General features: G+C 38.8%; 2 protein-coding genes across 4 annotated transcripts; one reads left to right on the top strand and one right to left on the bottom strand.

Annotated features, from left to right (window-relative positions):
• Positions 1 to 183: 183 nt before the first annotated feature.
• LOC134862603 (monoacylglycerol lipase ABHD2) lies at positions 184 to 14445 on the bottom strand. 2 transcript variants are annotated; one of them, XM_063880606.1, is made up of 12 exons: positions 14252 to 14445; positions 12870 to 12944; positions 12291 to 12351; positions 11844 to 12059; positions 9343 to 9518; positions 8511 to 8678; positions 7816 to 7999; positions 6619 to 6711; positions 6326 to 6427; positions 6131 to 6200; positions 5942 to 6026; positions 184 to 4111 (listed from the first exon to the last, which is right to left on the bottom strand). In XM_063880606.1, the coding sequence occupies exons 4-12, from the start codon at positions 12050 to 12052 to the stop codon at positions 3903 to 3905; spliced, it is 1296 nt and encodes a 431-aa protein (XP_063736676.1). In that variant the 5' UTR covers positions 12053 to 12059; positions 12291 to 12351; positions 12870 to 12944; positions 14252 to 14445; the 3' UTR covers positions 184 to 3902. The 2 variants fall into 2 exon arrangements, with proteins under 2 accessions (XP_063736676.1, XP_063736675.1); XM_063880605.1 differs by having other exon boundaries at positions 12310 to 12351.
• A 1331-nt stretch (positions 14446 to 15776) lies between these two features.
• Positions 15777 to 25588, top strand: LOC134862602 (EGF-like repeat and discoidin I-like domain-containing protein 3). Of its 2 annotated transcripts, none has more exons than XM_063880603.1 (10): positions 15777 to 16020; positions 18543 to 18668; positions 18765 to 18896; positions 21811 to 21924; positions 22209 to 22390; positions 22470 to 22625; positions 22731 to 22875; positions 23464 to 23648; positions 23741 to 23896; positions 24454 to 25588. In XM_063880603.1, the coding sequence occupies exons 1-10, from the start codon at positions 15945 to 15947 to the stop codon at positions 24595 to 24597; spliced, it is 1416 nt and encodes a 471-aa protein (XP_063736673.1). In that variant the 5' UTR covers positions 15777 to 15944; the 3' UTR covers positions 24598 to 25588. The 2 variants fall into 2 exon arrangements, with proteins under 2 accessions (XP_063736673.1, XP_063736672.1); XM_063880602.1 differs by having other exon boundaries at positions 23446 to 23648.
• The last annotated feature ends 956 nt before the right edge of the window (positions 25589 to 26544 follow it).

The raw sequence follows: 26544 nt of genomic DNA, 5'->3' as shown, positions 1-26544 counted from the left end.
ATCTAATCACCGAAGAAAGTGCGCTCAACCGCAACATAAAACTGAGATCCATATCCTCAAAGGCCATTATTTAATCCCCAAATAAAATGTTTCGCCATGTTAGCTCTAAATTTGGCCAGATTCTTCTACAACATTTGTGCTCATATTTTATGAAAACATTGAACTGGCAAGTAAAAATAAACACTTTTTTTTCTTTTGAGAAAATAATTTATTTTGGAACACATAACCATATTTCCTCACATAAGCAGACCACACACACACACCACTGTTTTTTTTTCAACAAAAAGACCCAGTGTTCAATATCAGAGTACATCATGTAGTTCAACCATGTTTTCCCCGACTTCTAGTTGTCGTCACATCCCTTCACCATCTTCTAGTAAGCATCAACATGTTTTAATAATAAGTTAAAGCTATAAAATGGTTACTGTAGGTTAATGTACTGTGGGCTCCTATACACTTACTAGGGCTGAAATAGATTTCAAATAAAAAATACTGAGCCATGGTCATCTGTTGGATTCATTCACATTTACAGTTACTCGAGATTTTTAAATATTTGATTTCTTCGGTTTCAAGCAATTAAACATGAGCCCACAACCTAAAAAAACCCAAGATGCTTGAAGTTTTGGGGTTGAGTCAATACACAGGAGCACGTTCTCATATCAAAACAGTAGAAGAACACTTCAGATCCTTCACATGGAAATGTACATGACATCTTTTGCTCTAACAAACTTTGACACGTTTCCCTGTCACTTAGATAAATCCCTCCTGGTTGTTTATTGCCTTATTTTTCCTTACTGTTCCCTTAAATATACTATATTTATATATTTCTTTAGCCTTTTCATTGTTAAAGTGAAGAAGCTTTGGTTTTAGTTCCATCATCACTCACGCTCTGACGCATTTACACAAGCCAATAACACAAGAAGTCATAAAAACAATACAAAATACAAAAAACAATCAAAAATCAAAACAAATAAGTCACAACAAAAAAGTACATCCAAACCTGCATTTTTGTGCAAAGCTGGCGGGAGGCAACACTCTTGAATTGAACACAAATGGCTCTTACTGCTGAGACTGGGTTTGTGCTGGTGTCATTAATATCCAGATTATTTTCTAACGAGACACAGAAAAATCCAAACTACAGCTGGTTTTTCTTGCAATGAGAGCTGTGGACAGAATGAAGCAGGAATATAATGTCACTGCGAGAGGAATGAGTGGATGTTTGCAGTTGTAGTTTGGTCTCTCTAACAACAGATGGCAACCATGAACAGTGATGATTGTAAAGAAGGAAGGGGGCGGCTCAGACACATCTACAATTGGGGATCCATAACCTTCAAGTCAATCGGGTATCTGCCATAAAGTCACCGATCCACACTAAATACAGATCAGTCGTTGCCTTTATAACATATAATGTTTCTATTGTCCATGGTCTCCTCTTATCATACAGTACATAGGAATGATTGAGTTACACTCAGTGAGGTATACAAAAGTGGGAAAAGAAGGCCATTGGTATTGGATTGATGCTCAGTATTGGCAGATACCCTGAGTTGAGAGGGATTAAGTTAGATTGGTAAATCCCTTTATCCCTGTTTTCTATATTAGTCAGGCCAGCATTGGTGAGATTAATACCTGGATTTCATAGTATTTGCACTGAATAATCTCCAACAAAGGAGATTACATTTACGCCAATTACATCTCAAAAGAACCCATAAACTATCTTTGTAACATTGTACTTGAAGCAAATAACAACTGATTTGATTCCTGGTGGTCGATTGATGGTTATTGTATTAAACCAAAGTAATATTTCAGGAGTCAAGAAGGAACTCTGAGCTCAGGATAATTATTAATTTGGTAGCTGACATAAAAATTAAATATAAATTGTACCGACATGCTACACTTCCTGAAACTTAAACAAAAGCTTCACTGAAAAAATGGAAAAGTTGACTTTAATTAAATGTATTAAGTATTAAGATTTCCAGTAACTGTATTAGGTTAGTTGAAAGCAATGATATGAAGTTTAAATAGGTCAAATTTAATATTATTGATTTAAACTAACCTAACTCAGTTATGTGAAATCTGTTGACATAATATTTTTAATTTAAGTCTGCGATTCAGTTTTTTCAGTGCACTCTTTGCAAATACCATGAAACCCAGGTTTATTAAGACACAAATAAACCAGCGGTCTGCTGTCAAGCACCACCCGCCTGTCTCTTCACAGTGTTCAGAATACTTGATTTTTCCTTGGAATAAGCTCAATAAGCCCTTACAACAAGTTCTCAATTAAATTCGAGTTTTGAAAAGTCCACAGGTCCCATTATTGCTGTTTGTTTTAATCAACACACATTTCAGATACGATTTCAAGAGCTTCAAAGCTCAGCCCAGTGAAGAAAATAAGAGAAGCTTTTCAATGGAATCAAAAAAGTTCTCATATGTCTTGCGTGCAGTGTTCACCATCTAAATTAACAATCACCAATATAATTACAAGTAGTACAAACAATCCACTGAAATAAACATTTGGTTAAGAGTCGGTATCCTCAGCCCTCCTACTCATCACACCTCACAGCTCAGATTATAAAAGAAAATCTGCTGAACTTTCCCTTTAACAGTGTGGCATTGGCCAATCAGCCTGTTGCATCTTCAACATCAACCAACATCTGCTAGAAAAGGCTAAAGTTTACAGAGATGTCTGTGCAGTAAGAGAAAGATATCAGAGTCTCAGCTGGACCTGCAGCTGATCAAAGGCAAATGAAAAAGTAAGAGGGCTTAGAGACAAATAACACAGGGAACATTTGAGTCATCTAACTTTTTGTTATCATCCTCGCTCCTCCCAGTTATTCCTCTCAGTCAAAAGAAGAGCTAAACTGACAATAATCTCCATGCCTGCGCTTTGACTAATTAGGGGGAAAAAGTGGAAAAAGATTGTGTCATACAGGAGGTAAAGTGCACTGAACCAAAGTGATAAAATGCGACCGTGGGAATATGCACGGATCCCTTTTGAGCTTGATCCCTGGTCATGTATGCGAGCACAAACGGAACAATAATTTCAAGTGCCAAACGCAAGTGCCAAGAGGGTGTTATTAGCTGGAAATAAAGTTTAAAATTCCACCGTAATTCTTACCTTTTTCTACTTTACATTTTCTACAAACAACAGAGCAACAGGTTCAACCAAAGAAACAGATATTATAAAGGGCCATTAGACCATGAACAGGGAACTTGGATCACACCTACCAAACACAAAGATCACATGCTCTGTCACGGGTCTCTAACTCTCGGGTCAACACAGGCGCACACACACTTACATACACACATCTGTGAGTCAGATACAAACAGTCATACACACTAAAAGACGCTGTGTTGGTTAAGACAGCAGACTAGGCTATACAGCCTTGGCGGTGATAAGCAGTGAGCTTCTTACAGGTTCAGTAAATGGGCACCGACTTCAGCACAGTCCTTAAAAGCTTAAGGAGGCTTCTCGTGTGCTCTTGATGTTTCACTGGGCTACTCTCAAGTGGTGCTCTCACTTCACTTTTTAATGCCAGCATGACTTCATCTCTTGTCATATTTGGTCTGCGCCTCCAATAGCTAAGGGTCATTGTTGTGTAGATAAAGAGAACAAAAATGTTCCTGCTCTGATTTTCAAAGTCTTCACAACGGAAACAAGCAACAAAGGCAGTTAGTTCTTTGTTCCCTCAATACCGCGAGTAGCTAGTGATTACACAGGGGGACTTTAGTGAGGTCGTGTAGACGTGTTTGGGATGGGAGCGGTGAGTAGCACCAGAAGAGAAGGCAGACAAGAGAGAGCAGTTTAAGGTTTAGTTCAGGTGTCTCCTCAGTGCTGGAACAGTGGGAGAGGGTGAGAAGTGAGAGGGCAGAGAGACAATCAGAGAAATACAGAGGGTAGAAGTTTAGGATTTTTCCTCTGCGCAGGAGCTCTCACTCAAGGGGACACTTTGGCACGGTGGTTTTTGTTTCTCCCACTGGCACATGGCGTTGGCATAGCCCACAATCACTTTGTCCATCCAGGTGAGCGGCTGGGGGAAGAGCACGGCGCCCTCGAAGAAGCCCAGGTGGCCTCCGTGTAACGTCAGGGAAAAGATCACGTTGGGCTTCTTTGCTAAAAGACGACAAAGAAGCGCACAGTAATTAGGTTTCGGCACGCTGCACAGACACATGTGGAAATATGGGTTTACCAGGGATCCATTTATGACGGTTACACGTAGCTAGAGTTTGTTTGCATGGTTCAACAGATAAAACATGACTCAACTTCTGGCAGCTATGTTTAAGATGCACATAAGTGGCCAGTAAAATAACAACTAAGTAGAAGTGAATAAAAAAGTACTACATTTCTGTATTGAATTACAAAATCAGTGAATGTTTTCCATAACTCTTAAACATGTGTGTGCATCCATGCCTTTGTGTACAAAACATGGTCCATAAAAAAATGGGTTTTTTTACCCATGCAACTGAGCCAATACCCCAAGCCCTTCAGCTTTAAGATAAATATTACCAACAACAAAACAACCTTTAATCAAGTCACCCTCCGACTGCGACCAACCAGCTTCTGCCTAAAACTCCTTATTGCCCTGCTCTTATCTGGGTTAGTGGGGTAGCCTGTTGCGGTTGACTTGTGATTAAGATCCCACGGGGCTTTTACAGCCGTGCACTATTTGTGACAGCTGCTGGGACCAGTGAGTGCTTGTCTAGACCCCGATCTTCTGCCTCACTGTGCGCCGAGTGACAGGTGGGAACAGAAGGGTCTGGAGATCGTGCTACAAATAGACTTTTAAGCCTTGAAGACAAACACACACGTACATCACTGTGATAAATAATTGTTATTGTTAAGCTTTTACTTTGTTTCTTTAAAAGAAAATACATTTCAGACATGTATATTCTATATTTTCTTACTTTGAAACACAGCCACATTCAGTACATTTACGCAATGAAGAAGTAGAAGAAATAGAGTTACGGCTTGAGTGCATTTCTACATCAAATATAACACTTCCACCTTGACATACAAAACTAAATAGTAAACTCTAAGCTCTTATCATCAGACATATTTAATCTAATTTTATTACAGCTCCAACACAGCCAGTTTTGATCTGTTGAGTCCCTTGTCTCTGAGTCACAGTATCACATTTTAGAGCAAAGGGCAGCTGATTCTCATTTCAGTAAGTGTTGGTCTCTAGTCACATGTACTTCCAGTCATGACTTGACCCCACACCCACCCACCCACCCACCCACACACACACACAATTCGACTTTTCCAAAAGTGGTCAGTAAGTTTAAATTTAGCACAGGCTGAGGAGAAGGTTGCCTTCTGTTGTTGTAAACTGAGGTTCAAACACAGTCCCTGTTTTTAAATGAACTTTAAACATAAAGAGGCACACTCAGCTATATCTGAGTGAGTATTACAGCTGCTGTAAAACATTACACATAGACCTGCTCTCAGTGCCACACCCTGTGCTGCTCCAGCAAACTCAACACAGGTCCTTTTGAAAAAGCACTGGTGTTTTCTAAGATCCAAACCTGGGGTGTAAACTGTCAATCTTCAGACAAGCTTTTGATTAAAAAAAAATTGGTGAAATATGTATCTGAAAATATGTACCACATCTGTCGGCAGGTACATCTTCTACTTATCAAACTCGAGTACAATACTGCACTGTATGGAGCCAAGTATACACAGTGCATTATTATAGCAATTCTTCTTTTGATGGAAATCTCTGCAGTATTAAATATCGAGTGTAATTGAGTACTATTATTTGTTCACACAGTGTTTTCCAATACCAAATCATAAAAACACCCATTGAAGTGTACAATTATGTCACTTTTATTCGATTAGTAACTCTGAGACGCTTTGTCCTTCTCGTTTTAGTAGTAAAAGCACATTCTGAGTTCTCATGCAACTAAAAATGCTGTGTCTGTGACGGTGCATGTGGTCAGTTACCTGCTAGTGTGCGAGGGATGGTGAGCAGTGAGTCATGAACCAGAGGGTCGTCTGCAGAGTTTACGAGCAGCAGTGGCACGTTTACCTGAAACAAACCAATCAGATTCCAAACATCAGACAAATGCACAAACACGCCAAAAAGAGAAACTTAATATGGCATGATGAATTGTGCAAAAAGGCAGTCCTTACATTGTGGATATAATGAACACAGCTTTCCTTCTCATAGTACTCTTTGAGAGAGCTGTGGCCGTGGAATTTTCTGTTGAAACATTTTTTTTTTTATAGATGTCATTAACTAGTCATCAACAAATAATATGAATATAAATAATGTAAGGTAAAACCATATAATCTACAACACCAAAAATAAGGCATTTCTTAACAAACCTCATGATGCTGTCGTCGATCTGCATGAGAGACGTCGCTGTGTACAGTCGGCCAATATCCAGATCTATCCTTTTTACTGGGCTTCCCCCAAACAGACTGTGCCTGTAACAGCAAATATACATTGGTTAATAAACCTACAAATGATTCATAAAACGTGTAAAATTAGTAAATTAAGCAAACTCTAGTGCAATGAAGAAAGGGTTGTATGAAAATGATTGGCCAGTCCTTGTGTTATGGTATAATTGTATGCAGTCTGAAGTTGGACTACGGTTCTTGGGGCACATCAATGATACCTGTGTGAAAGGATGATTTTCTTCATGTTGTCAGCCATGAGAAAATTGTAGAAGCGTCTGAATTGGTCCCACTGCAGGAATGTTTCCTGTGCCCTGAGAGATAAAGACAAACACACAGGAAGTGAGCTTTATGCAGCCTGTCTGCATTCCAAACAACACACTAAATGTCCTGTGTAATCCACTGGACAAAGAGTCATGCTGGCAGAGAGCAGCGATGGTGTCAGGCTTTAGCATGCAGCTCACTGACAGGGACAGGCCAAACCAACACAACAACTGAAGCTATTTTCCAAATAACTGACCATTGGACACAATGGTTTTCCTTTTGGCATTTCAACAACATGAAAGGTCAATACATATATCAATCAATACTCATTATTAGTGGAAAGAGGGTAGCCACAGCTCATGAGGAATACATACGAGAGGACAATTTCAAATCCTATTTCTAAAAAGGTCATGCTCTAAAACACACTGCTTTCATCCAAACTTTAACAGAGCCAGGCTCTCATCTCTGCCACGAGATGCTAGCTGAATTTAAAGCACAGAAGGTGTGGATCGGTCCAACAAGAGCACAGACCAGAGAGTCTGCTCCAACACCCACATGTAAGATCAGTTTTACAACACCATTGTACAACATTTGTTTGCCCTGCATGATTCACAAATGTGATGCTATGTACACAGAATTCTCATTCTACCCATATTGTCAGAGAGCTAGTTCAGTGTGTTTCATTGTAGAGACAAACCCTGCTGCTCTTTATACCCAACTGATCAACTGAAATAGATTGTGGCAAATATGCAAAGCAAAAAAGACAAAGCCTGAAGACAAAGAGACCAGCTAGACTACAAAGTAAAAGCAAACTGTAAAAAAAACTAACACTGGATGAATCGTCGCAGAGCATTAACAATTACCCTGCGGCTGATTAGGAGTTGTTGTTTTTTTAAATGTGGCAAAAGAGAGTCTCCTATCAGTTAAGATTAAAGAAAAAGTTAAGCAAACAAAACAGACGCATGATTAAAAAACTTGCACAAAGAGAGATACTTTCTGTGACAAAACATGTGATTGTAAAAAGCAAGCACTAATCATTTGGTGGCATTATGCTGCGCTTCATTGATATTTAGAAATGTGTGCACATCAGGTGCTAGTGGTGGCTTTGATGATAGGATGCATTTGAATTAAGAGCTGAGAGGACAACAACCCACCTGAGCGCGCTGTACCCCTGACAGACGCTGACGCAACACAGCACTCGCTCCTGGTTCGTCCTGTTCTCGCCCAGGAACTTACAGACGATGTTTCCACCAAGACTGAAGCCCACCACCATCAGCTGCGTCTGAGGATACGTCCGCTTAATGTAGCCCACCATGGCCGCAAACTCCCATGTGCACCCTGTAAGGCAAGATAAAAATCAATATGTAATAACACCTCTGTGGATGGACTGTTTCTCTACGCTCAGCAGTTTCAACTGAAGGTGCCTTTAGCTCAGGGCTTGACGTTTGTGTCTCTCGAGACCTTTAAAAAGGATCCAACGACTGGAATCCCTTATTATCTCTGATTCTGGGGGCTTTAGATTCACACACCAGCTCATAAAGCCTTTTAGCTTTTACCTTGATAATATGTTGAATGGAGATTTGTCCTAATGAATGCAAACTGTGATATTACAAAACAAAATCAATTGAAGTTAATGTGTCACCAATGGATATAACACGCCTCAACCAGATAATTGGATGAGAGCAGCAGTTGATCCAAAAATGATGATACAGTATTACCGACCATTTTATCAAATCAAAGCCTCATTTACATTTATAAATTAAGTTGTCACACCCTAGATAATTCTAATATGAAAAGGTGTTTCTAAGGTGACAGGAGAGAAAAGCTGAAGGCAGCTCTTTGGCCTCACCATAGGTAAACATGCGCGGAGAGGTGAGCTCGATGTTGGGAAGAGCTCCGAGGTGGTTCAGCACAGCGCAACGATAACCGTCCTTCTGGGCGTAATCCACAAAGGTTCGAATGTAATGCTTCTCACTATGGTTACCAATGCCAGGGCATATCACCATGGTGATGTCATCTGGTGAAACAGGCAGATGGGTTAAAAGATTTATTAGCCAGTGAGAAATATGAAAGCACAGTATGTTACTCTCCTAAACAGCAAATTAAAGGATTAAAAGGAAGTAAGGCAAAGCACTGCAGCAAATCTAAAATAAAGGATTGGGTTTTCAGAATCAAAGTTACTTATTTTGAATTAAATTAAATGTCTTGCAATTCTTACGTTTTTAGAGGTTTTAGAGGGTTCAACGTTTCAATTAATAAAAAATAAGCCACTTATATCGTGAGTCAATTGTATTACCATAAGCTGAATTGGAACACTTGAATGATCAAAGATGGAGATAATGCCAGAAGTGAATTTACTTTATATGTCTATTTTTATACGTGTGGATTCAACTATATTTATTTAGCTCAAGTCCCACAACAACCTCTGTCCCTGACCCTCACTTTCTCCCAGTAGCTCTCCCAGTAAATGAGAAAAGGTTGCATTAACTGTCAAAAATAGCAGTAGTAGAATTACAATAACAAATACAATGAAGTGAAATATACAACAAATAACTACAAACTAAAAGCGTTTTGTGTTTGGTATGAAGAGCCAATCAACCTGTTACTATTCAGGTATCGACCATCAACCAATGAAAACAAATGGTTGTGAAAGAGGAAGTGGAGTTGATCAAACGCATCACCTCCTGTTCGATGGTCACCCACTGGTTCAAAGAGGTCAAAGGTCGCAGTGGCCCCGTCCTGCATGGGTAAGTACTTTCTGACTCCACTGGGGTGAGGAGAGCTTACCCGACCAAGTTTACCATACAGCGCCGTCTGGAGATGACCACTTTTACCCCAGAGTAAGGGAGGAATGTACCTGGAAAACACAAAAAATACATTAAATTGACCTACAATCAGGAGTTCATTTCACTAATGCACTCAGTAAAAACACAAGCTGGTGCCCAAAATGAACATTTACACCATTTTTTCCTAAGCAAATACATTTACATTGGTGGTTTATGATGACAGACATGAACATTCTGGCTCATAGTTTGCATACAAAATCACATTGGGTGGGAGCTTTGGAAAGACAGGCTCCCTACAGACCTCATTGTTAACGTCGGTCTGTTGCTGTGTTATCATAAGTCACGCTGGAGCGTGTGAACTTGAATGCGAGCTACACCTCTGCAGGAGTGAGCTGTAGGAGTCAACTCTTACGTAATATTTCTTTGAAATATTGAGCCTTCTGTTAAGAATTATTGTAAATCACCATCTTATTTCCAGACTTCACAACTTGACCGTAAACTAATTTTAGAGAGAGCAAAGGACTCAGCTATTTCAATAGTTGCACGAGCACTTCAACCTTGTGTTTGTTCATCTCTTCCTGTGAGACCCAACAATTACTGCACCTAGAAAACACACTCTTACATAAGAGAGCTGTCAATCACAAAGCATCTGGAGATAATGTAATCACTTCCAGTAGGCACTGAAGGTTGAAGCTTAACACAGGTTTCTAGAAGGTACTAGGCAGGCTTAATCTGCATGACTACAGGAAGAGGATAAACTCATAGCTGTACTGTGGACATAAGTTAGTTGGCAGATTAGTTCAAGTCAACTGAAAGAGAAAACAGACAACCTAAAACAAATAATATTTATATTATCTATAACTGTAATTTTACCATTCCATCCCACTCTCTGAAAAACCCTATTCTTAGGCCCAATAAATACCCTTTTGCCACTTCAAATGACATTGCAGCACACTGAGGAGTTTAACCTCTTGAGAAAGACAGTAATTTTGTGTTCTTCAAATTATAATTATAATGGAAATGATTACATATAACTCTTTACTTCTGTACTGAAATATATTGGGAGTGACAGCCTTTTGTTTTAATCTCGAAGTTTGTTTTATTTAGCAAGATAAACCCAGCGATGTGTGCTGTAGTTCCTCATAGCTATTTGGTAAGGGGGAAAGGAAACAGACGTGTCATTGTGGTTTGATGACGCAAAGAGCTTAAGTCCAGAAGTAAAATCAAAGGCCTTTGATCGTTGCAAAATGGGGAAATACCAAAAACTACAATTTGTTAATATTTAGACAAAATGGCTTGTCCCGACAACTTACGAAATTTCAAGTGGTCTCTTGTCTATTTAACTGTTCTGTCAATATTATGTCTGGTATTGGTCAGTCTAATCTGCTGCTAGCTTGACATATGCACTTTAAATATCACAGTAGCTCATTTAATATCACTAGTCCTCTCTGTTAGCCAGAGTGTGCATGTTCCCAAACCAAATGATGTTGACTCTGTTAACCTCACAAAACCCCTCCTTTGCTTTCCACTGAGTAATTGATCTTTGTTATACAACACTGCAGGGTTACAAACGTGATTTCTAAACAACACAGAGAAACAACACGGATGATGCACACGCCAACATGAACAATGCAGACAGGTTGAAGAACTTTGATTATCTCAGTTCAACCACACAGGGAGGCAAGTATTCCTGAGAGCAAAATATGGCAGTTCAGGAGGGAAGAGTAACAAGCAAAGCACAACTGGAAACATCAGTGACATTGCAGCTGAAAGGCAAAGGGCTCCGTAACAATTGGTTATATAAGCAGTCACTCATGATGAGATGCACCCTACAGAGCTGAAATTATTGCAACACCAGCATACCACAAGACATAGACAGTGATGCTCGTCCAGGAACAATTATAAAGTGTACTTGGTTTTAGCACAGGTAAAGGGTTTCCCAGAAACTACAGCACATTGTTAGAGCCAAGCGGATAACCTGGTTTAGCCTTTATAAAAAAGAAAGCCTTGACTTCCACAGCTCTGCAACAACCAGTAGTTTTCATCAGTCATTATAAACCCAGAGATTCAAATTAAAGAAGATATCAGAATTTCCCAGAAGGGGAGACCTGCAGCGTCATAAATGCAAATGTGTTTGACCGGCGAAGAACAACACTATATTTGTAATGCAAGTCAGACAAACAGTCTACCTTTGGGATTATCCCAAAAAACAGCCTAGTGTTTAATTCATGCCAGAGCTTAGGGCATAGCCAGATATCTCTGGTACAAACACTCAGGAACACTGATGACAGATGGGACCACTGCCAGGCAAACTGCTACCTTCACTCAGCCCCAGATAGATAAAGAGCAGTGCCATATTCATGGGAACACCCTGAGCTACAGACTGAGTTACTCACTCTTTGGTCAGCTGAGGACAGGACTTGAGAAGAAAGCGGTTGAGAGGTGTGTCCTGGTAGGTGAGGTCCGGGGGTGCAGTAGGGCTCTTAAGGTTTAAGCAGCGAACGATGATGTAGAGCACCGTGGCCACCGCCGCCAGCTTCATGCCGTCAAACATTGCTGGCAGCTCTGGAGAGATGGTGTGCACGTCTGTATTCTGGGTGTTCATGATGATTCTGAAACGAAAACAGTGGCCCATACTTGTTTCAGTGCTTTCTGTTGCCTATTTCGCTAACAAGTCTATTTACAAATGCAAAGCAAATGAATGAAGAGCTTCTTTTAAAATTAAACCTACTTTTTTCAGTGTAAAACTGATTTTTGTACATCATATTTTCATTTTCTTGAGTTAGTGGTTGACTGTGTAAGTCATGGATGGAATAAAGCACAAATATAGAGAGGAGACAAACCTGATGTTGTCTGACTGACCTGAATGTTCCTGTTGGCGCTCAAAGTGCTGCAGTGACAGATCTGTTGGAATATAGAGCGGGAGCAATTTAGTCAGATAAAGCACTTATTTAATGCACTCTTCTTAATTACATTACAGCCGACGAGGTGCCAATAGGAAGTGTTGTTACATAGAAGATAGAAGATAGAGATGCTTTCATTACTTTTAATAAAGCAAACACACGGCACACATCACTTCTAACATGATGAACCAACAGAGATGCCTTAACATATTGAATTATGTTATAATAATATATATATAATAATACAATATAATATTGTTGTTTAATGCCTTAAACAAAGTCAGCTGAACTGGGAAACTACAAAGGCAAAAACAGGAACTGTAAAGATCACAGAGTGATTACCCCATGTCACCAAAAAAAATGAGGAAGTTATGGAACAGAATTTTAAAAAATGTAATGACAGTGTTTCCATTGTTGTGAAAAATGTCCATAAATAGACAGCATTTTGCTAATTCTAATCGCATAAAGATACATATTACCAGCATATAAATTGCAAAGTTAAAAGTGTTATTTACTCACAATTTATGTTCAAGTCTGCCTCCAATTACAGCTCTAAAAGTCTGAATATGCGAATTCACAGTGATGTGGTCAAACCTAGAGACAAACACAGAAAATGCATTAGCGCTTACTAATTGAATTAACCTGTAATATTTTCAATGTGTCCTTAAATTACGTTGAAGGTCTTATACAAGTCCACTTGATTCTACAATGGTCCATTGTCTTGCCAAAAACCTCTGGATATGTTGCACTGCAAAGCATGATGTCATCACAGTAATGTAGGGCTCAAATTATTGTTATGAATATTGATATTGTATTAACTGTTCACTATTCAAAGGTCATGTGTAGTTTCTTCATTACTGCTATTCGCCTTTGAATAATTTGGAGAAAATTGTTTAATCCCTAAAACACCAAAACATTCAGTCCATGAATGAATGAATGTTTTACCATTAAACAGTGTATCTGCCCTCATACCACCTCAAGGGATTATCAGGGGAAAGTATATTTATCTTCCCACATGCTCTTGTTACTGTAAGCAATCATTTATTTAAAAAACTGTCTATGTAAAAATGATATATATCCTGCTCTTTTAATTTAAAATTGGTATTTAACAGCACTTCTATAAAACATTAATTTAAGATTATCATCTACAAAATAGCTTTAGCCTAACTCTTTTAATGTTGCAGATTTACACACACCACCTGTAAAGACCACTCAGGTGCAAACAAACATGGTGCCAGATTTATCCCCAGCTGCATAACCTTTTCTTTATTAGTAACACATCCCCACCTCCACAGAGACAATGGTGGCATCCACTGTAAACAGATCCAGAGAGTAAGTAAATGTGGCAGTTGTTCTTAGCTAACGTGTGTTTATTATAAGCAACACTATGTCACGTTATAAACTATCCACCAGGACATCAGAGCAGCTGCTAACATTTGCTTTTCCTTCTTTGTCACGATTCACAACAAGCCAGAGATGAGTTAACAGACACAAGGGCACACATGCCGAGGTTAGTTAGCTTACATAGCGAGAAAATGTGTTATAAATAGGAACATTTCTGGACGCAAATAAAGGAGCTGCGCATCTGTGTTATGTTTATCCGGGAGTAGGCCAATAAGCCCCACTGCATCTACGTTCGCCCTGCTGGACCAGATAATAAAAACCATGTTGTCTCTTTGACGAGCTAACAGTCCAGCGTGGATATTTAGCGAAGTAAGCCCAAATGTCACCCATGTCCCGACAAAAGGCAGCACATGTGGCCCTTTGTCCATCTTAATATTGGTGTTGTTGAGCCCATCTAGAGTAACGGACAGTCTTAATGGTCATATGTCTGCGGTTGATGAGGTAGCATCTCTGCTGATACCAAACCAGTAACTCAGCAGCATATTTAGCTCACTTACCTCGGCTTAGAAGAAAGGAATCAGCTCCTTGCTGCTCGAACGCTACAGTCCTATTTTATATTCGTGGCATTTTGTTGGTTTGTGTTGGTTTGTGAGCCTCTAACGTTAAACCATAGCTGATGGATGTGTAGTACGCACTCCAATTCATGTAGCTGAAGCTAGCCACACTAGCTGAAGAACCAACAGCAGCTCTGACAAAACCTGCTATCTCATTGGTCAAAAGGAAAGATGACGCGGCACCTGAGCTCATTGTCAACGCCCCTTATCTATGAAACATTTCAATGCCATTTTTCACATTTATTTGTTATAAGTATTATACAGCAGTGTGGTAAATGATAATATATGTTTTCCTTTGTTATGACAGTTACCTAGAGACAAATTTATTACAGCAGGTCGCACACTATTTATTTAATTTTAACCAAAACCTTTCCCGAACGTGACTGGAACGTGCTGAAACATGTTACATAACATGTCTACCACATGTATCTACATGTAGAGGCATACATGAGTGCCTTTTGGTTATGGTTGAGCTAAATCAGCAAACACAACAATGCAAATGTACAACTTTTTGTCCTAGAAAGCCTATCCACTTCATGGTAAATGGTCCATTTTCTTTTTAAGATAAGATAAGACGAGACGGACCTTTATTTATCCCCGTGGGGAAATTCAGGAGTTTAAAGCAGCAACAGAGTGAGAGTGAAACACAGGACAGTACTACAGATTCACAAGAAGATAGTACAATTAAATTGACATTATTACATGTTTTCTGTATTATACTGTTGAATAAGATATGTTAGGAATCCACGTCTCTAGCAGTACATTTCTAGCCACAGACTGTATTGTTTTACCAGTACAAACTCCAGAAGGCTCCCTGTTGCAATTACAACATAACATCCACCTGATGGCGACAGACTTTAACACATTATTTTATGACGTTTTAACCCCAGTGATTTGCAATTCGTGTAATGGCAAAATAACGCTTAGTAATGCTTAGGTTGCCATTAAAAACAGAAAAAGATTTCAAATTCTAATGCAAATGTCCTATTAATAATGTTATGAATAGAACAATTAAAGGCCATGAGGTTAAAATATTCGACTACGTGACTTAAATGTGCCTATGTAAACCTTTTAGAAACCTTTCTGCCGAAAAATGCAAGATGAGAGTTACTTACTCTAATTGGAAACAATATGGATATCTACCTCTAAAGCTTTATTATAGGCTACATGTAATCACTTGTGGGACTGTAATGCTCTTTCACATATTTCACACATATATTTGGCCATGTAGCCAAAGTTATTGCATAGTTGCATAAGGTGTGGTAATAGTATAGCTATACATAATAATACGTAGGCTGAATTGAGATTACACACATTTTGTGTGTTGGAAGAATGAGCAACAAGGCCAAGCTCGTCAAACAAAAGTTAAAAAAAAATCACTAATGTTAAATATAGGCTAAGCATTCATTAATATTCCTGTCTGTTATCTGTTTACTGTCCTGGCTCTGAACTCTCCGCCCATTTAGCGTCACATGTCCTTCACTCGGGCATTATCGAAAAATCCCGGCTCCCCGGTTCATCACTTCGTCCTTCCTTTATATTCCAGTCGCGATTCTTATTTTTCCTACAGCACTTTAAGGCAGCGTCGCCCCGAACAGACGATCCTGCGAAACAAACAAAGCGAGAGTAAACAAATATGAAACGTCTCGGACATGTTATGACAAAGACTTTGACAACATTTACTCTTCTACTTTGCCTGTGTTCAGTCAGAGGTAAGTCGTTTGTAAACCGCCGACATAAATCAGTTTTAATCGCATTCATACACAACTCCTGTTGTTTATGGTTAGGTCATTAAGAGAATTCTGTTACAGAACTATGCCAACTACTCTTAAATCATATCTTCTTTCTATTTTCAATGTTGATGTCTACCATTCCTCAGTTAATATGTCGTTGAGTCTACTTTAAGGGACTCCTGAAGCTCCAGTGTTTTTTTCTCCTACTGTTCGTTAAGGGCTCCTTGTGATGGGAAAAGTGGGGGGGCTTGACTGAATGATAAAAGGGGAGCTGTGCAACACGTTGCCCTTTTCTCAGTTACACACTGTTGGAGCTCTTGTCTGCCACATGTCTTTTAATTTAACAGCTTTTTCGTAATCATATATACAATAATATAATGTATTATTTTCAATTACCAAAAATTACATATGAAATGTCCTCAGGTGTTTAAAAAAGATGCAGGGGAAAGCAGTCAATATTTAAGTTGTAAGTCTTTCATGCCATCTTACTATAGGATGACTTGTTCCTTTTCAGGTTGAGACAATTCTTGTACTTCTTGAAAAAGGTGAAAAAGCCATTAAAAACAACTGTTCTGTTCAGCTGGATATGCATTATCACAAAGCTGTAAACAGGGCAATGCTTCAAACATATGCTTGTCTTATAGAATATTATTCCTTGCAGTAGTTTAAACTACCCAACATCTTATATAGTTTACACTTATCACAACAATAAACATACACAGCAGCAAATGCCAAATGCAACATGCACATTAATGCAGGAATAAGATTAATCCAAAAAATATAAAATTGTCAAACTTTGCTCATGTTTCATTTTAGTGCACAGTTAATGTGCATATCTAAATGTAGCATATAAATTACTTGCATGCTTTTAATCAAGGTAGTTTGTAAATACAGGACTTTCCGAGGATGGTAATCAGTACTTAATTAAATTGCATCTCCAGGTTTCCCAACTGTAAACAATAGTTATGCACATATTTAGTTTTTGTTACATTTTCATTAAATATTGCATCAGAGTAAACTCACAGTTAGTGTACATTCAGTTTTATTTGCCTCTCTCATTACACGCATGTCAGTCAGGTGTGTGTCCTAAGCCACCTGCGAGCTGCTGGACTGTCATGTTGTGTAACTCTCAGAGCAGCAAACAACAGTACAACTAATCCTGCAAGCTCTTAATCCTGCACATGGATATGCATGTTTTGTTGTCAGTTGTCAAAATTATTTAAACTATATATGCAATAAAAAAACATTTACTGATCTCATAAAGACACCATTCTTTAAAAAAATATCTGAAAAAGACTAACAAAATACTTTCAAACTGACTCAATGTCATATACTCTATTGCTGAGGAGTAGATGAGAAGGTCTGCAGGATTTACACATTTCCTTCAGGTTTCCCCCAAAGATGGCAGAGAAAGTTCCATCTGCCATTGCTGACTCTCCGTGGCATCTACTGACTCAACGTGCTGGTTAAAAAAATGCACACACCGATTAGTTAAGGCTTGGTAATTTTGAGAGCTCCAGTGTGACTCATAAACCTCTGCCTTACCACTCCCACTGGAGGTCAATGCCATAATTTTCCTAATCCGGCCAGGATCTGTGACTCAGCACGTTGGGCTGACTGCTGAAGCTGCAGCAGCTGTGTTGTTACAGACGCTCAGCCAGACAGAGGAAACACATCCTCTTTTTCCCTTCCCAGTACAGATTCTGATGGTAAAACTCTCAGCCTGTCATCTGACAATGGGACAATTATCCATCGACATTTATTTTTTTACATTGTAACTAATATTATTAGAAGCACCTAACCAATTGGATTCTGTGTTTTGGAATCTAGACATATAGTATACACTTGGGACTTAAAGTTAGGATATTTGAGGCTCTGCTGCTTCAGTCTAAATGAAAACAATCTAATTAAAATAAACTTGAGCAATTAGGCCTAGCATGCAAATATCAATGATGTTTCAAATAAAAATGATCAAAGGCAATGAAAAACAATGAGTACTTATTATTTATACAGATTGAATCACTTAGAAACATTTACTACAAAGATTGTTTATCTTGTACTACGACAACAATTTGAAAAAAAAAGAAATGTAGCTCATATAATCATTTAAATCTATCTCTTTGTAAGTCCCCCCAACGTTATGCCAGTTCAACATTAAATCCCTAGGGGGCATGTTTTAAAAATAAAAATAAAACATGACTTGTGACAACCTGCAAATAGGAGTTTGAGCTTTTCTTTCAGCTCTGATTTAAACCTGTGGGTTTAAAAGGTAACAGAGATAGCATAACAGGATCAGGAGGCTAAAAGTGTGAATCAAAACAACAACATGTTGCAGCAGCTCAAACGTCTGCTTTATTGTAGCTCCTGGCAGAAATGTGTTTGTTTCTGGTGTCCAAGGCACTATTTAAATACACTACTCCAAATGTGAATAGCAAAAGCAGTAGCTGTTGTAGGATAGATTTTATTTTAAATGTAACTCCCTGTTTTTCTCATTACCTCAGGTGACTTCTGTGAGGTGAATGTTTGTCTTAATGGCGGAACATGCGTGACAGGGATAGGAGAGGATCCATTCATCTGCATCTGTGACGATGGCTTTGCTGGAGACACCTGCAACCTGACAGAGACAGGTACGGCAAACTTGAATCTGTCAAAAAAAAAAAACTAAAAAACAATGGTCATTCAGACACTTTACACTAGAACTAATGATCTCCTCCTTTTCTCAGGACCCTGCAGTCCAAACCCCTGTAAGAATGATGGGTCGTGCGAGATAATCACTCCCACAAGACGAGGAGATGTTTTTAACGAGTATGTCTGCAAGTGCCAGCCGGCCTTCGAGGGAGCGCACTGCCAGATCAGTAAGTTACATCTGATCAGATTATTGAGTCTGAGCTGCTAACCCTGTGCACTTGTAAACAACTATTCATAAATACATTTCAATTGCTCTGTGAGTTGCAAGTTTCTCATTTGTATTTATTCAATGAATTTGGGAAGCTTTTTTTTTTTTAACCATTAAGGGTTTATTGTTCAGTGAAGTTTGTAAGGTTCAAATAAAAAAGCATTGCATCTACATACAAAAAATAATATTACTTATAAAGAAAAAGAAAGCAAACAAGGGAAAGTAGATGATAGTATAGCTGTGTAAGCTCCACGTTCAGCAGATTTTTCTTAAAGTTTGAGCGCATGACGATTTTCCATCCTGTCATAGTGTCAGTAGTGAAAGACTTGTTGTCAGTTCAGCAGTCCCATGAAAGGGCCTCATTCAGAGGGTTGTGTGGTCATTTGGTTCGGCTAAATAGTAAAAGGCCACTCAAGTCTCTTAGCATGCAGACACCTTCCACACGGGTTCAACCTCATCTGTTTGTGCTTAAGCTGGACCAAAGAACATGATAACAGTGATTCCCATCACATCCTCTTAATAAAATGACTTAGAATGATAGTGGAAGTTTAGGGTCATTATTGAAAGAGTGAATTGTGGAAAAGAAAAGAAAGGAAACAGAGGATTATTTCCTCCATGCGTTAATGTGATTATCTGAACTCTGGCCAAGACTTGGAATTAAAAACAACTCTAAGCTTTGACTGCTGAAAGAAAAGCACATAGAATAAAAAGTAGTTATGCTCGGAATAAAACTTTCAGCACTTGAGTTCATGCTGTTACTGAAAAGGCATTTTTTGGTGAATGAACACTTCACCTCCCAGCCCATAATGTGACCACCAATTGTAGTCTTCCTGCAGCCTGGCAGTCGACTCCCAAACGATTTCTAATTTTGTTTCTGTCAGACGTCACTGGCTTGGGTTGGAAAGGGGTGGAACCTGTCCCATAAACCATGTAAAGGAAATGCACAAACATACATTCATAGTAAATGAATGTATGATTAAAACATATTTCAAAGGTTAAAAAGGCAAAGTTAATTTGAAAATGGAAATATTTTCATTTTTTTGCAAGAAACACTAGAAACATCAGAACAATTGCAAGTCTGACGTGGATGTCAACAGTGTTGCCAAAACATTGAAAGTAATCGTAGTTCAAATTGGCAAGGTTATTTCTCGTCCTTTCTTTGACCGTTTTATAAGCTGCAAGTTTTGCAATACAGGAGTTTGAGGACCAATCCTCTTAGCGGTTACAGGAAACAGAATTAAACTGACCCATGTGACTTTATGTCAACCTCTCATCTACTTCAGGTCTGAAGTCTGGTAGAGATCCTTAATGAGAGTAAATTAGGAGACATTAGGCTGGATACAAGTTACATTTAATGTTTCATTTTCATGTGGATACTTATTTTAAAATTTCTACCAAGTATTAAACTAATCAGGTCCTGGCTCATAATCGTCAGATTCAGATGTTGTCTTCAGTCGTCAAAAGTCATCCAGGAGATTGTTGCATGTACAAAACAAAGTGTACTGCTAGTAGCCAAAGCAACATGATTTTTAATGATACAAATGCACCAAAATATGAACAGATAAATGTGTGAAAGAAAGCACAGAGATGTGGAGGCTTAAGTTAAATACTCAGTGTAGGACACATTCAGTGCATTGGCAATAGCATGATAACTCTTGTTTTACAGGTGGTTCTTTAGCGTCATGAAATTAAAGCATGGCACTGCATTACATTACAAATGACTGGAAACTGAGAAGCTGAAGTAAGGGCTTTTCTCAAAAGGGAATGCTGAAGAACCTTTTGTATTGTATGTGTTTTACTGTGTTTAGAAGTGGTTTTGAGTGGATGAGCTCAGAGTGAGCAACAGGGTGTGGAGCTGCATACTCTGACTTGCTCGCAGTGACGACATCCTGAATGAAACTCCAAACAAATAATTCCCTAAGAGAACCATGGTTTTTAACCGGACCATGATTTATATGAGAAGACTATCATTATCAAAGGATTTCGTTTTCCTAAATATAATCAGAAAATTGTCTGTCCTGATGAAGGTATGCATTTATCCTACTTAGCTAAATACACCATGTGGACAACTGAGCAAGCATGCCGCCTTGTGGAGGTTTTTGAGAATTATGGTGCGATGGATGGATGGACCACATGTTTTGTTGCAATGGTTGTATTGGAGTAAAAAAATACTGACACATGATTTATTTATTATTTTCCCAGATGATGATACACAACATATATTTTCACAAGCTGTGTTTGTGGGTTTGTCTTTCATGGATATCAGAGTTCACATCTTATTCAGTGGCCACAACATACAGTGAGTTTTGTTGTTGTTCAGAGTCTTGTTTCAGGGCATACAGGGATCAACAGCTCCATTTATACATTTCAAGTTCCCTTTATCTGGATATACATTTGAATAAGGAACATAGTAATAGTAATTATAGATTTTTAAGCAAAAACAATAATAAACTGAAGAACATCAATTAATAAATAAATAAATATATATACATTTATGTATTACATTATTTTTGTGGATTAACTGAATACAACCTTAAAATCTCCTCTGTCTGTTCACATTCATTGAGTCATGACCACGAAAACATAACAATGACCTTCCACCCCTGAACGGCTGTGGTCTTTAAACCCTGTTTCCAAGATTGTCCCATCTCCTCAGTGTTGCCCTCAGGGGCGTTTCTGTCACCAACTGCATGTTAGAGACACAGTAAGGCTATTGTGGCCCTCCACCTGCCTCAGCCTCCCTATGTTCTGTCTTTCTCAGTCTCTTTGTGAGCAGGTGTGCTTCACATCTCTCACAATTTACTTTTTTGGTAAAGATACATTTAATTTGAGGAGTTGAAAATAATAATAATAATTGTTTTTTGTTTTTTTAGATGTCAACGACTGTGCAAACCTGCCCTGTAAGAATGGAGGGAAATGTCGAGATCTTGATGGAGACTACACCTGCCAGTGCCCATCGCCGTATGTAGGAAAGCAGTGCCAGCTACGTATGTTCAAAAACTACCACATCATTTCAAACTCCTTTATCAGATGCCTGTATCCTCATGTCGCTTGTCTTTAAAAACATGTTTTGAATTCAAAATAATCATAGACTGTGTTTCATTGATTGGCAATATCAATGAATTAAATGTATAACTACTTAATTTAAAACATGTTTTGTTCTGTGGAATAGAAATATACAAAAAGTTATGCACCACAATTTCAAAATACTGTAAAGTGATTTTAGTTACTTGCTTAGAGCCTTGGTCATGTTTTAATGGCTCTGTCCCAGGTTGCATTTCGTTGCTCGGGATGGAGGGCGGAGCAATCGTTGAGTCACAGATTTCCGCCTCGTCTGTGCACTACGGCATCATGGGTCTTCAGCGATGGGGCCCAGATCTGGCTCGACTCAACAACCAAGGCATCGTCAACGCCTGGACGTCAGCTGCCCATGACAGGAACCCCTGGATAGAGGTGGGATAAGTGAACACTTTGAAACATGAGGCTTTTGAATGAAAGCTGTGCAGCTGACTTGCTAACTTGTTGACAACAGATTAATATGCAGACGAAGATGCGTCTGACCGGCATCATCACTCAGGGTGCCAGTCGCATGGGCACATCAGAGTACATCAAGGCATTCAAGGTGGCAAGCAGCTTTGATGGGAACCTTTATGTCACTCACAGAGCTGATGGCCAACGGAGAGACAAGGTCAAAGGCCTTCTCTTGTGATAAACAGGTTACTTATGTATAATGTTACCAGCTAAAAACGTCTCTTTCTTTAGCCAACCCATTTTCTTTGTGTGTGTGCTATAGGTTTTCATTGGAAACGCAGATAACGACAGCACAAAGACCAACCTCTTTGATCCTCCTATCGTAGCCCAGTACATCCGCATCATCCCCGTGGTGTGCCGCAGGGCCTGCACGCTGCGCATGGAGCTGGTGGGCTGTGAGCTCAATGGTAAACACACATAAATATGCCCTTTACAATTCTCATGCAACACATCAAGTTCGAAACTTGCAGATAACAATGGAGATGGAAAAAACAAATGTGAGGTTAAAGAAAAAGAGCTGATGGTTCAAGCTAGGCCTGGCGTATTTGAAATTTTAATGACAGACAGTATTGTGTGGATAACATGTGCAACAACAAAAGACGCAATGCCATGTTGACTTGCATAGAGAGAAAAACACATTTCTGTTTTCTCCACCTCCATTCTTCTGCTTTGAACGTAACAGGTAAAACATTTACAGAGAAACAGTGTACACAACCTTTATGTGCTTTATTGCATGCGCTTTTATTGCATGCATTACTTTCTTCGCATCTTTATATTCCTCTTCTTCTTGGTCATTCGCGGGTGTATAAAATGATTTCAATCAGTCTTATTCTCCTGAATTTTTCAAATTGAATTCAACTGTTGAAAGGTAAACTTAATTTCTATGGGTGTATTCATTTATTTTTATTTTCTCTTTCCCTTTCTGTCGCTTTGGTGTCCACTCCCCTCCGTCTTTTCCGTCGGCCTTTGATTCACAGTTTATTCAAACACGGTAGGTTGCTCAGAGCCCCTGGGAATGAAGTCTCGCCTCATCTCAGACGGGCAGCTAACAGCCTCCAGCTCTTACCGCACGTGGGGCATTGATACCTTCACTTGGCACCCTCAGTTTGCCCGACTGGATAAGCAGGGGAAGACCAACGCCTGGTCTCCTGCACACAACAACCGCTCAGAGTGGATCCAGGCAAGGGAAAATCTCAGTAGTTAAATGTCATTATTGGTTAAGAATGTCCTTTAAAGCAAGCCGTGTAACTGTTGTCCTTGTTCCTTCTCCAGGTCGATCTGGAGAAGACAACACGTCTTACAGGCATCATCACTCAGGGGGCCAAGGACTTTGGAGTGGTGCAGTTTGTGTCAATGTTTAAAGTAGCTTACAGTAACGATGGAGAGTCTTGGAGTACAGTGAAGGAGGAGAAGACCGGCTATGATAAGGTGAGTCCCTAAAATGTATTCATACAGGATACAGTACAGGCATGTTTTTGTAAATTAGTGTTTTATCAATGAATAACTGTTTAAACCAGAGTCTCTAAAGTCATTCACAAACCTTAACGTTTGTATAAAAGAAGTCCAATATGCCAGCTTCCCTTCTTTCCTCTCTTTTTCTTTATAATAACATATATTTTTGCTGAAGGAGTAGAACCAGAGCTTCTTTCTTTGCAAGGACTAAAATATATTTAGGGCACAATAGCAGGACCCAGATGATCCTATAAAACTTTGAAACAAGCATTAATGTTTTTACTGAATAAAGTCAGTTGGATTATTAGATAATAACTCCCTGTGGGCTTTGTGTAAAACCTCTGAATGTCTGGATGTGGGTTTTCTGGGTCTTTAGGTTGTAGGTTGAGTAACTATCCCTGACTTTTGGTGGATTTATTTACTAAGTTTGCCATTTGATATCCTCATATCACCTAGCACATTTAACAGAACATGCTAGTAATAACATCCACACAAAAAATTATAATTTTATTTTGCTTGTCATTCATTTGCAGCTTTTCCAAGGCAACATCGACAACAACACCCACAAGAAGAATCTGTTTGAGCCTCCGTTCTATGCCCGATATGTGCGCGTGGTCCCCTGGGAGTGGCATGAGCGCATCACTCTGCGGATGGAGCTGCTGGGCTGCGATGATTAGAAACTCACTTATTCTGTAACAGTGCTGCATCCTCATCAGGTCGCTCAAATTTCTCAAACCACAGCAGAGGAATGAGAGGAATGGATCTCAAACACAATCATTTGTCCTGTACTCCCTTGTGCTTCTCTGGATAGATATCCTGCTGGCTGCTGTGACTGTAACACTTGTAGCACTTTTTGACTAGTGACTTTTTTATGTTTATTTAATAATATTGTTTGACATTGCTCACTGAGAAACTTCTACAAAGTATAAATGGTTTAATTGTAATAGCTTTGGAAAAAAACTAAATAAGCTGTTAATGTTCATTATTTGTTTTCTCTAAGAATTTAAATGTATCTTAGGTTATTTTAAGCCTGTAGACATGATAATAGGGCTCTTCACCTCATCCAGCTGTACAGCTTTTACCATTTTTTCTATCCTTCTTTTGCAGTCCAACAGTACCTTTTTAGTTTTAACAGTCTGCAGAGGGCAGATAACAAATATACTCTCTAGCACACCCACTGCATCTCACTTTGGCCAACTGTTGTAGCAGAATAGCAACTATAATGACACAGGGCCTGTGCAATATAGATTATACATGGCATTTTCAACCGTCCTGAAAGAGATGATAAAAACCTTTTTAAATATCGAACTTCAGTACCCTGATCTGTCCAACATAATGACATCATTTCTTTTTCACTTTTTAGCAGGTTTTCTGCCTCATTCTTACAAATAATTTCGTTCTAATTTAAGCATGTTTACAACAGTGGGAAATGTGTAGAAATTTGTATAAAAAATATACATTGTTTTACATTGTTTTTTAAATTAATATTATGCATTGTTGGTCTTTAAATGATACCATGTATTAAATAAAAATAATTGTTTTTCTTTTCATTCCAGAAAGACACAACATTCTTTGTCTTATATGAGCTGATATCCTGAATGTCACCGGTTACATAAACGTTTATTTCCCACTGCTCGCAATAAAAGTCCCGTTGGTCTAACAATGTCAGAGTGGGTGTTAATGGCAGATTTCTGCATGAACAGACTGGTCAGTGAGGCCACAGAGGACACAAAAGGAGCATTTAGGAAGCGTCTCTGCATTGTTCAGATGTTGATATCATCAAAAAGACCTCTCTTGTGTCCTATCATTGCCCAAAGCTAACATGAAAGGAAGGTACAGTAGGATATTTCATTCCTTAAGCAGAATTAAAAGCAAATATTTTGAGGAAATAACTTGGTATCAGTCGCATTCTGCTTTCCCTCACAATCTGACCAAACCACACTAAGCCGTTGTGAGTTTTCTCCATGTTGGACTACTGGGCTTTGGCCTGCAGTTTACTAGAGTAATTACACCCTGTTAGATGCTCGTCTCCCTGCTAAGTTAACAGTCCTGGTATGTTTGGCCCCTGGCAAAGTCTATGATATAAATGAGGTGGAGGACGGAGCATTTCAAACACATCTGTCTACACTCTTTATGTCTATTCCTTATATACGTGGGAGTGTATTTATGTAACATAGCAGGGTTTCCTATAAAAGATCCCAGTGCTTCGAGGTAAAAAAAAGTCAGCCAACAGCTGGAATGATATAGGGACCCTCTCTACACATCTGTTTCAGAAAGTTTAAAAGGGAAGCTATGGAGTTTTCTCCAAAGATATTCCTACACACACAGTTGCAAAACATGAGGCTATTTATTAAGGATGGTTATACTATAATAAAAACAAAAGTGATTCTCTCAGTTACGTGTGTGGGAGCAGGAACAACATAATTCATACACTTGAGGAAAGTCAATCACGTAGTGCACTTATTAATCTGTTTTGTAGTGTACAATGTTATCACTTTTGATAACACTTTTGAAAACACTTTCATGAAAATATAGCAAATGTAACTGTGTGCCTAAAAACTAAATGTTTGGAAGAACCAGATAGTGTTCAGTTTGAGATTGGAAATCGATCAGTTTTTCAATTA

This window comes from Eleginops maclovinus, chromosome 4, assembly GCF_036324505.1.
Source record: "Eleginops maclovinus isolate JMC-PN-2008 ecotype Puerto Natales chromosome 4, JC_Emac_rtc_rv5, whole genome shotgun sequence".
Classification (NCBI taxonomy): domain Eukaryota; kingdom Metazoa; phylum Chordata; class Actinopteri; order Perciformes; family Eleginopidae; genus Eleginops; species Eleginops maclovinus.
The sequence above is the reverse complement of the archived record's forward strand: the minus strand, read 5'-3'. Positions and strand labels throughout refer to the sequence as shown.